This window comes from Ambystoma mexicanum, chromosome 6q, assembly GCF_040938575.1.
Source record: "Ambystoma mexicanum isolate Mex_15411 chromosome 6q, UKY_AmexF1_1, whole genome shotgun sequence".
NCBI classification, from domain to species: domain Eukaryota; kingdom Metazoa; phylum Chordata; class Amphibia; order Caudata; family Ambystomatidae; genus Ambystoma; species Ambystoma mexicanum.
Genome location: NC_090937.1, coordinates 978,787,104 through 978,801,511, shown reverse-complemented (window position 1 = coordinate 978,801,511; position 14,408 = coordinate 978,787,104). Strand labels below are relative to the sequence as shown.

General features: G+C 44.5%; 1 protein-coding gene across 1 annotated transcript in view; it reads left to right on the top strand.

Moving 5' to 3' along the window:
- Positions 1-14,408, top strand: part of ENPP6 (ectonucleotide pyrophosphatase/phosphodiesterase 6) — a 490,209-nt gene that overhangs the window by 302,331 nt on the left and 173,470 nt on the right. Inside the window, exon 3 of the mRNA XM_069631484.1 lies at positions 2,681-2,792. Coding sequence (XP_069487585.1) covers positions 2,681-2,792 — 112 coding nt within the window. The remainder of the gene's footprint in view (positions 1-2,680; positions 2,793-14,408) is intronic.

Here is a 14,408-nt window from a genome sequence, read left to right as displayed (position 1 = left end):
AATACATAAACTGCCAGGGGCCATCTTGGGGAATACAGTGACACTTACATGTCCATTGACTTTAGCAAGTATAACATGGCCCGCATATGAGCAACAGCCAAATTATAAGGAACAAAAATGAATGTCTCCAGTTACAGATATTTACCAAAATTAGCGCATTGGCTTGCAATCCAGAACATGGGACTACCTTAACACTTCAATAAAATAAGGTGGTTGATGGCCTTAAAGTCTGATTTGGGAAGTTCAAACCTGATGGACAATCAGCGAAGATTATTCGTCGTAAACCACGTTTGAAGAATGTGATTGAGGATGTGAAAGTAATTTGTAGAAAACCAAATACCTTAGGAAAATTGCAATATATATTGTCTATGCACGAAACATTCCTTGGTCATAATAGGTGGAGCCTTGGAGAATATTGGATTTATTTTTGAAAATTGTAAATGTTTGTTAAAACACTCACACGTGGATTAGCATGATCTACTTCTTAGTGGTAATAGCTACTTACCTTTCGGTCTTCACATTCATATGGCTATACACAGGCCTATTGATGGTATATAAATCTGCCTGTTCTGTCCCCGGGAATTGGCTGTGGGAACGTATGCAATTTAATGTTAAACATTAATATGGTTGCTTTCATTGTTGATTTGTTTTGCATTTTGTGAGCAATCAAGTTCCCGTCTAATATCTGGGACAAAACCATAAGGGTACCATGTAATTATGTCCCTGCAAAAATGTCTCCTGACAAAAAGTCGGCATTTTTTGGGGAGACATTACTACATTGAATATGCGGGGTTGGGGGAGCAGGGGACATCCCTGCAACCCGTCCCCATACATAATGTCACCATATATAATGTTGCCAATGGCTTTTCCCGGCGACGTGATTTATGGGGACATTATTACCTGATACCAACAGAGTGTCATAAGATATTCTGATTTTTAACAATACACTCACCCAGGAACTCTTTTGGGTGACACACGAGAGGATGCAGATAGCAACATACCCCACTTTGGTTAAAACAGCACATATCCATTGACCTGCAATGTAAGTGTTGAAATCATACATTCACAATGTCTACAGTTGTTTGCATCTGCAAGAAGATCTAGTGATTTGTAACTTGAAAAACGTGTACAGCAGGGATTAATGTTGCTAAAAAGGGACCTGGGAGAAAAACGTCAAATGGGATACATTCAAGAAAACCAGATATTGAAAATTAAGATGCAAAAGCTATCTATCTATTGAGTAGAGGTAGTCGCCGGCCCAAGTACACAATAAAGTTGCACAATCAACAATATTCATAAACAACAACAACATTTTCTTAAAACAAACTCCTGTTAGATATAATCAGAATTCATCAAGTCATTTGAATACATCTGAATAAATATATCTAATTTGATGGAATACATGTGTACAAAAGATGCATAAAGTGCATTAACACAAAAATGCTAAGTATGAATAATGTGGAAGCTAAAAAGGTCAGTCTCTCACAAAGATCTTTAAATGCCCGATTAACAGTTCAACCTGTGTCTACAAAGCTTCATGTGTGGCTTAATAGTATAGAAATCATCAAGCCACTTTTGGTTCTGGGTGCTATTCGTTGTGGTCTCTTAATGTCGTTCTAATCTCTGAAACAAAATCACTACTTTCGACATATTCGGCCATCATTTCATGCACCATGTTTTCCTTGGGACCGAATGGCCAAATCTTCAAAAACATTTCTTGGTTGGCCGTTCGTCTGTGTTCAGTGAATCCCATGGAACATAGTTGCCCAAAAAGTATCTTGTACAAGTCATTAGCATATTGGCAGCAGTGTATGGGCTAGGTGTAGTGTCTTCATCTCCTGACCTGGGGACCTGGGATGGTAAAATGCTTTTGCAGTTGTTAATGCTTGCATCTTTAAATTGTTCTCTTTCACCTTCCTGCAAATGAAAAGTATCCGTCAGCTACAGGCTGGAATACAACACACCACAACAGAAACATAAAAGGCGTGACATTTCCCAGGTTTTACCGTGTGGCACTTTACACTTGTAGTGGCATTGGAATTTGACAATGGAGAAGCTGGAAGGACTGTGGATACAGAGACTTGGAGCCGTAGCTGTAGGCCTCTATAGGGATCATGAGCTAAACATTTTGATTGGAGCATAAAAGTGCTAAAGATCACTTGGAAGCAGGAATTGTACAAAAAAAGCCATTCTGTTGTGTTTCTGTTTATTTTTAGCGATCTGATTTGATAGTTTAATATTTGATAGAAACAATAACTACTACATTACAAAGAAACATGCAGGATCATCTTTGCACTAGGGCAATAAATAGCAACATTTTGGTCTCTTTGCTGGTCGTGGTATGCTTTTATAGGATAAACGTGTGGGAAATTTTGGTAAACTTTTACAATCACTTCTTTTTTGTAGAATATTGTGTGCTGTTTTGAGTCTTCTGCTTGAAATGAACAAGGTTTATGTTCCAAGAGTAAATAAAATAAACCTTTACAGTAAATCATTTTACCTCATATATTTTCTGTGGATTTGAAGATGGCAGGAGTATATTTTCTAAAGAATTTCGAACTGCTTGTTCAAAAAATGCACTGGTATGAAACGAATTCACAAGTAACGCAATATGTCATGAAAAGTGAACCTCTTCAGGTTTCTGTGACCAAACTTTCTTTTTTCCTTTTTCTGACTTTAGGCTGTGAAGTAGAAATTTTAGGGGTCCGGCCAAACTACTGCAGACCGTACTACAATACACCATCTGATGCCAATTTTTCCATTGCAGTGAATGACGCTGTTCAATCTTTGAGGTAAAATGCATTGACGTCATTGTTGTAATGGTACATTTATGCGTTCATTTTATTATTTCAGAAATGTTTAATAAAGCTGTCGGCCATTTTTGCTTTAATGGCCACCTTCAGTAATACACTTTGCACTTTCCGGATCAAAGGATCCCTTCTCTAATAGACTGAATGACAGTAGAGTTTATTATACAGCAGGGGTAGATTGTCCACCTGAATTTCAGAAGTGTTTATAATGTGATTGTTTCCCTCATCTACTATTAATGCGCTGCAATAAGTTCAGTGGACCCCATTAAAGACATATGACACTTCTATTCACAATGTCCTTGGCAACGCACCGGGTGCTGAATCACATATTTGAAAATGAAAATGTCACAGACTTAATCTTCCTAGCAAGGAGAAAGTCGCGGGCCTGTAAAAGATTCAGGAATGTGCAAACTCAATCGTGTGATCCCTGCCCAATGCCCTGCTTCTCTACTCCGACTTGTGGAGTGCGGTGCATATTCGCCTACAAATAAAGGAGAACTGGTGTCCCATTAGTTCTGTCCAGGTTTCTAGACTTATTTGAAGAACAAGAGAAAAATCCATACCATGGGCATGGCCCACCCCACAGCCGAATCTCTACTTTGTGTGCCTATATGCGGTTTAGCAGACTTGCTCCCCTTAGTACCAGGGAGTCTTTGCTTTGCGATCCACCAGCTGGGAGACCACCTTGGCTGCCAGGGTCTCTATATCTGAAGTTTGAGGCAGTTCCTGATCCCATTCACTAGCCGGGTGACTACCATGGCTGCCAGTGCCTGTGTATCTCTGGCTTGATGCTCCTGATCCCATTCACTAGCCAGGTGACTACCATGGCTGCCAGTGCCTGTGTATCTCTGGCTTGATGCAGTTCCTGATCCCATTCACTAGCCGGGAGACTACCATGGCTTCCAGTGCCTGTGTATCTCTTGATACAGTTCCTGATCCCATTCACTAGCCGGGAGACTACCATGGCTGCCAGTGCCTGTGTATCTCTGGCTTGATGCTCCTGATCCCATTCACTAGCCGGGAGACTACCATGGCTGCCAGTGCCTGTGTATCTCTTGATGCAGCTCCTGATCCCCTTCACTAGCCAGGAGATTATCATGGATGCCAGAACCTGCATCTCTGGCTTCAGGCAGTGCCTGATCCCATTCACTAGCCGGGTGACTACCATGGCTGCCAGTGCCTGTGTATCTCTGGCTTGATGCTCCTGATCCCATTCACTAGCCAGGTGACTACCATGGCTGCCAGTGCCTGTGTATCTCTGGCTTGATGCAGTTCCTGATCCCATTCACTAGCCGGGAGACTACCATGGCTTCCAGTGCCTGTGTATCTCTTGATGCAGCTCCTGACCCCTTCACTAGCCAGGAGATTATCATGGCTGCCAGAACCTGCATCTCTGGCTTCAGGCAGTGCCTGATCCCATTCACTAGCCGGGTGACTACCACGGCTGCCAGAGTCTGTGTATCTCTGGTTTGAGGCAGTGCCTGATCCCATTCATTAGGGGCCCTGTGTAGCAGAGAATGTACAGAAGGCACTGATTGAAACTAAAACATGGTGTATATGGTCAGGACATTATAGAAACTGCAGGTGTTTTCTGGACTTTCTCGATGTGAGTCCATGGAGGAGCCACTGCTGCGAACACTATCTGTGGGCCTGCGTATGTGTGTATAATGTAGTGACCCTCAGTTAATGAGGGGTGGAGGGGCATACGCCAAAGCAATATCATAATCCACTATCAAAACTAAATGTATTACTCTACCATCACCTGTTCTAAAGTATTGTATTAGATATGAAACCTTTGCTGAATTGCATAGCCTCAACTGTAGTATGAAGTTGGTTAATCGTGTGTGCTAGAGGGACAGATCTCTGCTTTTGTATACCCATCTAGAAAGGAATACCTTTGATGTGTCATTGCGGGTAACTCCCAATAAGATTGGCTGTTTTGGTAAATTGTGTACTGTGATTTGTCGGAAGAAGGAGTCAGACTTTTTAAGGACATTCTAATTCACTTTTAGTGAAATTATAAGAAAAAGGCCTATCTTTCCCTATTTCTAGAGGAAGTTCCCTACCTATCTGAAGGAACTGAAGGTGCTCGTCTGTCGACAGGAAGTCTCAAAGAGAGAAAAGTACTCAATCTGAATCTAATTGTACCTGCGTCGACCACTAAGATAACTGACTTACACAAGTCCAGGAGATTGGCTTGATCTTCCTGGCGTGCCAATATCTTCTGCCAGTCTTTGTACCAATTCCTTGGGCTGCTTGTCTACAACAATCTTCTGTAATAGTCTCTCTTTATCCCTTGGATTAACTCTTCTAGCACTTCTGCAACAGTCTTTGGTTTTGTACTCTTGTTAGTGATGTATCCGTTCCTTGTGATACTTTCTTTTTTTCTTGGTGGAGGTATTAGACCCCTCCTAATCTATTGATTCAGGCTTTCTCAGCTTGGATGTGGTTTCTTCCCACTTCTTATTTTCGCTCTCATGGGTTCTGTTTAAGCAATATGCCCCGAGTGGCGGGGGCATTACTGACTCAGGTAATGCCCCGGGGGCCCATAGTTATGGGCCCACAGCGAAGCGATGCCTTAACGAAGGCCCCCGGGCATTACCAGAGTCTGTAATGCCCCCGCCGCGAGGGGCATATGGCTATTAGTAGCCCGGCCCGCAAAAACTGTGTGACCGTGGCACTAAAAGCTTTATTAGCGTTTCGGGAAAAAAAAAAGACGTCAAAGAAAATGGCCGTCATGGAATGGGAAAACGGAGTCCGTTTTCCCTTTCCATGGCGGCCATCGGGAGCGGACGCGCTGGAAACAGAAGCGTTTCCAGCGCGTCCGCTCCCGAAAAAAGAGAAGGTAAGTGGGGTTGGGAGGGCGGAAGGGAGGGGAAAGGGAAAAAAAAAGAAAAAAACGTACCTGGGTCCTCGGCGGGGGACGATGGAAGTCTCCAGCCGTGTGGAGGCTCGGAGCTGGGCCGGCTGGAGGCTTTCGTCGTCCCCCGCCGGGGACCAAGGCATAGAAAGTAAGTGGGGTGGGGAGAGCAGGGAGGTGGGAGGAGGGAGGCAAGGAAAAAAAAAAGCCTTACCTCTGTCCCCGGTGGGGGGCGAAGGTAGCCTCTCCGCCTTGGGGAGGCTCGGAGCAGGGATGGCCCTGCTTCGAGCCTCCACATTGGCTGAGGGACTGCCACGCCCCCCCGCCGGGGACGAAGGCCGTGGAATCCTGACGGAGGGATTCCCGGCCTGGTAACGACTCGGCGAGGGCCAATCAGAATGGCTCTTTCATTCTGATTGCGCCCTCGCCGGGTACTCATTATGTTTAATTGATAGTTTTGTCTGTCCTTCTTTATTACAAGTTGTATGCCACAGTTTCTCCCCTTTTCATCTTGGTCCTCCTATAGTAATTTCCCTCCTTTATCGGGTATTTGTTCAGAGTCTTCATAGACTTTCCATGCAGGGTTCTTCAATCTCCTCTTTATCATCTTTACATGGTTCAAATGACACAGATTTATATTAAGTAACTCGCTGTCAGTACAGGGACTAGTTTCTTTTCTTGTATTTGTCTGCCCTAGTGGGCTTATACTTCGCCTGTTCTCCAATTTATCTCTCTATGTGTCAGGGAACGTTGCAGGCAATGGCATTCACTCTGGTGATACTTTTGAATACTACCTTTCTTGTTCCAGTTCTCGGCTTTCCTTCTGACGTGTGCGGAGATTGGCGGTGGGAAGCTGTTCGCGTTCACAGTGGCCTTCTTGTTATGCATTTTCATTCGTCTCCCGTACTCTGCTTCCCTTCTGCCGTATATGGTTGTTAATTTCCGGAAGTTGTTCGCAGTTCAAGTTATCTTCTCTGATGGTCTCTACGGGTTTCGTCGAGCCTCCTGCTCAACGTGATAAGGATGTGGTCTCGCCACCACCTGACACAGAACTCTGCTTTCCTGTTTCTCAACAGCTTCTCCGTTGTCGAGTGCGCCGGACCTCCAGCTTCTTACTCTGGCATTCTGCAGCTTTTCGAAAGTCACAGGCTCTGCGGCTCGGGTCCACCCATCCAAGATGTGCTCACGTCAGTGGGCTTCCCGGGCATAGGCAGTGATGCATTTACAATAAGGCCAATTAGGCTCAGGATGGCAGATTTACACTGGAAAACATTTTTATTAGCATTTTATTTCAATAAACTTGTCATCTTAAAAAAAATATTTCGTTTTTCAGAGTTTTGCCTATCCACAACAACACTTGAGGGATATGGAGCTGTTAGCAGTGGTTGCACATTGACAATTAACATTTTTTTCTGGTCAAACATGTATAAATGCTTGATATTTACGAAAGCTTAAGTGTTAGAGTGACTTTTGTTTATTTTTTAAAAAAAAAGGAAATGCGAATCAAACGCCGCGTGCGTTAGGTACTTATTGATTCAGTCATATAACTGTCACTGACATATATGGCCGATATACACCTTGGTCATTCATATGTTCCCAGAATGCACCTTAATGTGCAAAACAGTCAGAGCTTTATTGATTTTATTGGTATCACTCTCCATTATAATTGAGTTCGTGCTAATCAACATCTACTGTGTTATGCAATCTATTTTTATGTTCAAAATACACATTATATACATTTTTTTAAACTATTGCAAAAATTAGAATTTTCAAAGGTTACAAGGGCTACATCATTTTACAACGTAAAACGCAATCTTATGCTTAAATCAAGCACAGTGATTCCACGGGTTGGAACTAAAATGATGTTCAGAACCAAGCCTTCTTTCCCTCCCAGGCCCCACATTTCAGAGGTTTGTGGCCACCCCCAAAATGTGCAAGTACGAAATTGATTTAAGTTATTCTATTTTAATGTCTTTAGTTCCTAAGAACTTTGTACATACATCAAATCTAACAATATAAACAACATTTCCATCTCATGTCAGTACACATCAAAAGATCTACTTGATTTTTCAGATGTCAAAATGGTGACAAGTGAATCTAAATGCATGTGTTCACCAAGAAGCCCATAAAATGGTACCCAAAGCATCAGAAGGGTGAGAGGAAACAACTGTGTGCCAAAGGTACACACTGTTTCACACCTGTAAAGAAGAAAGGTCTAAGGTGTCCCGTCAAGATATCCTTTCAGCCATATTTACAGAAGCTGCCCAGTGCTCGGCAGGCAAATGGCATCTCTGGTGGGTTTATCATGTGTCTTTTATGTAATAGAGCTGTGCTCGCTCTACTACCAGTATAACAACTGCAAAATATGCCACACAATGAATTAGCTTTTAAATACAATGTATGACCTTTATTGCAAAACTATTCAAACCAAGTCTAAGGAGTTACCAAATATTTTAAATTGCCACAAACACAAGCTTGCAAGACCCATAGACCAAACGCCAATCCACAAAGGTAATGTTGTGCTGGAAAGCCCAACCCATTACTCAGTTTCACTCTTCGGGAATTGGGCAATGACACAAACAGCAATGATGTAAACAATATTGAGCCCTTAACTTGTTATAAAAATTCAGCACTGCACAGCGATGAGGAATTCTGTTGCTTCCCACCCATGAATATGGAGGTTCTCCTTTATCCATTACTCCATTGTGTGAAAGCTCAGCCAAAGGTTACAAGTAGCGTATCCACAGTGGCAGCCCATATGTATGGAAGGAGGAGTCCTGCCCTCTTGTTTGAGTTGCAGCCATCACTGTCCCATTAAGTGCAGGTGGACTGTGCTGCCTGCCTCTAAGCAGGGGAGCATTATCAGCTATGTTTTTTAAATGCTGAGCCCTTTGGGTTTCACAAAATGCACAAAGCACAATAATGAGAGGACAGCAGGGCGTAGGAAGGTCAGCTCCACCTCCTCTCATCATTGCGCTACTAACGTAGGAGCGCACTGACTGACATGAGACAAGCCCTCTCCTGCCAACCAGCACACTCTGTGTGGGGTGGGCTTTCCAGTCGGTGTTGTGGACTGTTCCGGCATGTTGAAGGTGTGAGGTAAGTAAAAATACGCGGTGTATGTTGTGCATGCGTGAAAGTGGGATTAGCTGAGTGTGCATGTGTGAACTTTGTTTATGTATGCTGCTTGACTGCTGTATGAATGCTTTGTTGAATTAGAATGCATGTTGTGTGAATGTATGAATTCCTGGGTGAATGGGAGAGTATGTTGTGTGAATCTATGAATTCCTGAGTCAATGGGAGAGTGTATGCTGTGTCAATATATGAATGCCTGGGTGAATGAGAGACTGTATGCTGTTTGAATGAGAGGATGTGTGTGCCTGGCCTATGCAGTGTGAGGTGGAGTGGGCCTCTTATTTGGGGGGGGGTGCCATTTGCTACTGGTGGTATTGACATTATTACTGGGCACCAAGGGTAAAGGAAACACAAATCCCTCTGGGTTGGTTTGGGCTCCCTCCCTATGCACTATCTCTCCCTCATATTCGAGGCAAACAAGATTATACATTTCACTTGTGATTTTGCCATCTTTTAATGGTATTCTAGGCCAAAGGATTGGAGGTACATTGGCTGCAGCAGGTGGCAATTTGCCTTATCTCTCTTATGCCCTCTGCTAACACCAGAGCTTTAACCATGAGCAGAAGAAGGTTTCATTCTTTTTAATTTTTGAGATGCACCTGAACCACCAGCATATATTTCATATGTAAACTATACCATTTCACAAGACATCATGTAGAAATGTAGTTATGTTACTTTTGTTGCTTGAAACATTCCGGAAATAGACCAGCCTAGGTACTTCTCATGGGGTGACATCGGGCAACTCGGGGGAAACCAGATATTAACATTCCTTGTTCCACCCCTTCGTCACTTGTGTCCAGACAGCTTATGTTCTGATCGCTTCCTCTAAATGATTGTTCTCCGACATAATCGAAAGTTGCCACTTGGCCTCAACAAGATCTCTAATGCATTTAAATGTAGAACACATTGCCTTCTTCAAATCATTCCCAGCAGAGACTTGAAAACACTCTTTCAACTAGCATAAGATAAAAGATTAATTAGACTGGAAGCAATAACTTTCTAATCCAGTCTGATTCAAAAGCCTCCTTATATTTTTATGGAGCCAAAATGGGACAAGATGGTGGTGAAGGGGTGTAGTTTGGCAAAGGCGGACAAAGTCCTTTGAAGTGGAGGCATCTAGTGAAGGTGCGGATCTGGCAGAGGTAAAGTAAAGTTGGAGGGAGGTAGCGTGTGCATACACTTAGATGGGCCTAGGGCAGCAGAAAGCCTAAATATGTCACTGATCCCCGCAGCACTCATTAAGGTGGCCTCATATCCTGGGTGCTGCCCACTTTCTGTAGATATGATGCAATCCAATCGTGCCAACTTCACCTTTCTGGAAGAAAGCTGCCTGGGCAGATGCTTCCTGTGAGAAACCAGGTGTCTCACCCACTAGTCCTTGGAGATCTGCCATCCAGGTGGCCAGGACATGGCCATTGCTTTTGGATCCAGTTCTTGGGAGTGGACCAGTGCGGGAGGATCACCTGGGTGAGGGTCTTCGGGGAGTGGGACACCGGATGGTGAGATGCGGTATCCCCCTCCCTGTAACACCTTTACCACATCCTACTGGGTAGGATATTTAGAAACTTTACCCCCAAACCCTTTTTACAACACAAACACTTTCTCATGGACAGTCCGCTATGAGGGAAAACAGACTAACACCCGAGCAGTATACCTGACGTGTCCCAATACAATGGTCAGCGAGGTCAGGCAATTATCGACAATCACTCACACCTGGCTTCCAATACACTCCCCCCCCACATGGGTAAAAGGCGGAGCACGAGAGCACACTCTGAGCGAGATAAAGCACACAAGGAAACTGTAGTTTCGAGAAGGCAGCTGAGCAGAAGAGGAAAGGCAACAAAACCGAAGGGGATCACAAGGAGGGAAATTCCCTTGACCTTTTCGACAAGGAACCGTTACTTTCCCAAAACCTCGAGAGAATGCGTAAGACCAGGAAACCAGGCTGAAGAATCCTGCATTGTGTGTCAGAGATACCTGGGGCCCTCCTGTGTCAATAATCAAGGCAGGGAGAATCACCAGGCACTGTGGTACTATCCTTGGCTTCAAGAACAAAGCTGATTCAGTGAAACCAACACAGCTGGTGAGTTGGGAGACCGATACAAGACCGGTCTGCGTTGAATCCAAGGTTGCAACCAGCAACATTGTATGGCGAGTACTGGAACGAACATTGTTAACATGCATGTGATAAGAGACGCAAGTAAAGTGAACTGCTGATGAGTAATTGAATGTTAAAGCAAACTAACATACCTTTGACAGAGTCGTCTGGCACAGCATGGATGCTCAATCGATGTTCTCTAAGGTATCCAGCTGAGGAGTGACGAAAGTAGATAAATTTGATCTGAGCCCGGCAGCGGGAGATCATTTGAAAGTGAACGAATAAATGTGAATCAAAGTGGTCCTGCGACGGGTCAAGCAGAATCCTGTGCACAGTCGAAAGTCTTCAATTTTGATGAGAGAAAGTTTGGAAAACTACATGAATCTTGTCCGAGTCTGGCAGAGGGAGACCAATTGAAGATTTTGCGTTAAGCTGAGCCCGGTGGAAGGGGACCCGGGGTGAACAGTAAATCACCTGAGAAGTTGTATTAGTGAAAATACTGAGAAGAAAAGAACTTTTATGTTTTGACGTGTTGCGTCAAGCGCTCTGAAATAAGAGACTTTGAATGACAAAGACTTTGGCACAGAAGGCCTTGATGTGAAGTCCTGAACTGCTTCCTCATGCTAGAGAAGCCAGAGTGTGTGCTAGGCTAAAGTGTGCCGCCTTGCCCCGTGCTTAAAACGCAGACAAGGGAAGCCAACGGCTTGAATATCCTGACATATCATTTCTTGAACATTTTCCTTTTGAATAACATTGTTTCCCACATTATTTGTATTTAGAAGTAAGGATTGGCAATAGGTTTATTAGTTTAGACCCTTTAATTTTGATAAGACACCAATAGGACTGAGTTATTATTATTTGATGGTCGTAGCTTGATCCCATATTTAGATTTAGGATTAGATAGGCATTTTTGAACCCCAATTGAAGTTCAATAAACACACTTGAACTGTGATCACTTGTATCTGTTTTACTGTTTGATGCCATTGCCTTCCAGGATCTAGTTCTGACCAGTATATGCAGATGCCTGTCTGGGGTAGTGTGGGTTCACTTCCTTTGAGTGTAAGAACTTTGTAGAGTTCATGGGTTTTGTTTGGGAGGGTGGCCTGCCATTCACTGATCACCCGTCTGTTTGAATGATTTTTGCAGTGCGATTGTGTGCTGTGGCCACTCACTGCCTCCAAAGGAAGCAGGTCCTCTTGCCCACTCACTTTGTCAACTGCTGGAACTCTGTAGTGCATTCTTGGAAGGCCTGCTGCTCAACAAGGTCTGAAGCTCTGCACCAGCATACATTGATGCTCCACTGAATCAGATGGCAAAGTTCTATTTCTCCCGATGAACAGAAGGAACCGCCTGCAGTGCTCCACTAGAACACAGCTTCTGCTCGAGGACAACCTGGGAACGCTGCATTGATCACTACCCCCGACCACAGCTGTGACTCTGACCCTCGACCTGAGAAAAACGGAATCTCTAATTACCGTCCTTCCCACTGGTCTTGGGGTGCCTTCTGCACTTGTGTGTCATTCCTGGAAATTAAGGAGCTTGCCAAACAATGTGTGCAGCGACTACCTCCGGAAACCGCTGAACGGCTGCTGTAGAACTGCTTTTTCTGTCTGAAAGCATGGCTCTTCTGACTCTAAGGTGTTGCTGGTAAGCCTTTACATTTATTTATTTATCCCTGGGCCCCCTCTTCATCTTCAAAGGCCTTCTGCGGGCTTCACTCCACTGGAACTCCAGAAGCTGCTCCCTAGGACACTTTTGCAGATGGCAACTTTTCTGCTAGAGACTGCTCAAATCCACACAACTGGTCCCCATGGTCTCTCTTGAAACCTTCTGGCCTAAATAGGAAAAGTGTATTGCGTCCCTGCTACTGCCTTTTCTCCTCAAGGAAACACCTTTACTGAACTAAAACTAAACAAATATTCCTGAAACTGTATTACTTGTTGCATTGTGGCAGATTCATTTTTTTCCAAAGTTTACTTACTGGAAGTGCAATGATTTTACTCTTGCCTTTTCTTATAGGAAGATTGCATTTTCACTAAGATGTAAAGTATGGACATTCTCTCACTTGATATTAAGGAAAATGTGTTCTGTAATGATGCATCTTTTCTTGGAATCATGGGGCGAGGGTGATTGACCGAGGCTGCTGCCGGGAGAAATTCTGGCAAGTCCTTGTATGGATGGATTGGGGCTAATGTGGTGCAAATTCCAAGTGCACAGGGTTGCAGTGGTGTAGGGTAGATTTCCTGGGTGCTGATGTCATGATGGGTGTCATGAGGGTCATCTGAGAGGTTGAGGGCAACGCGATGACTGGTGAAGGTGTGGAGGGGCCATAGTCTGAAGAGGGTGGTAGGGTGCAGGCCATGGCATGTTGGAGTGCTACAAGTCATTGTTATGGATGCTTCATGCTGCTCTTGTCCATCAATGACATATTGTACACCATTAGTAGGTAGTGTCCCATGTTGCAGTCTAGCCCGTGCCGCCAGTCCACCGTGCTCCTTTTGCATGTTTCACCTTAACAGACGTACATTGTTCCTTAGGAAGTACAAATGCCGCAGCTGGCTCTATAGGTTGGTGAAAATCCCCTGGATCCAGGAGTGAAAGGTGCAGGGACAGCCCTGCGGGTCCCAGTATTGTCTGCAGGTGCCCAAAAGACCCTCATATAAAGGACAACCCTGCACTTCAGGACTGTCCATGCCGTCTCGAAGATTATGGGCTGGTTTTGAGCCCAGCTGTTTTATCCTTTCTTCCGCACCCTCCGCTGTGCACTAGACCCTCCACTCAGTCTGTGATATAGTAGTCAGGTTGATCTGCCCCCTGACCTTTGACGGATTCTTGTTCTATGACCTTTTTCTCCCTGTTTAGAGATCAGTGATGTCTAATCAGGTCGAGTGTTGGCAAATACTATGCTCAGGCTTGAACTGGCAGTAATGGAGCAACTGGCAAGCTCTCCCGTACTGAAAGGCCATTTACACAACAGCAGAAGTTCTGTGATGCAAACTCCCAACTTTTTTTCTGTTTCTGCAAGTGCTGCTATGGTACGGCAAGGGTTCGCCTTGAGGGTGTAGTCTCGCTCCCCAGGGAAAGCCTTGCTGTGTACTTGGTCTGTAATGAAGCGCAGAACACCTTTGAGGGTACCCTTGATGGGCCGAAAACCGATGGTCCCAGCTGTGCGTCCGGTGTGAATGGGTGGGCGTGGGAAGAGGAGGGCAAAGCAGCTGTAAGATGCTAAAGTGGGTCCTCTTATCCAGCTGTGGGAGAGGGGGGTCCATCGAGAAGAGCAGATCCTTAGGTGCGAGTTCTGAATAGTGCTGTAAGAGCCCCATTCTGAAATGCCAATGCAAATGTCATGGCTCAAGAAGCAAAAGCTCACACCTGCCTGGCCCAGAATTACACTATTACCATGCCCTCTGACCTATTACAATAGGTTAATGCGCTCACCCTTGCAACAGGGAGGCTGCAATGGTGTCTGGTACCCCCATTCAATGAGCATGATCTCCAGAAGCAA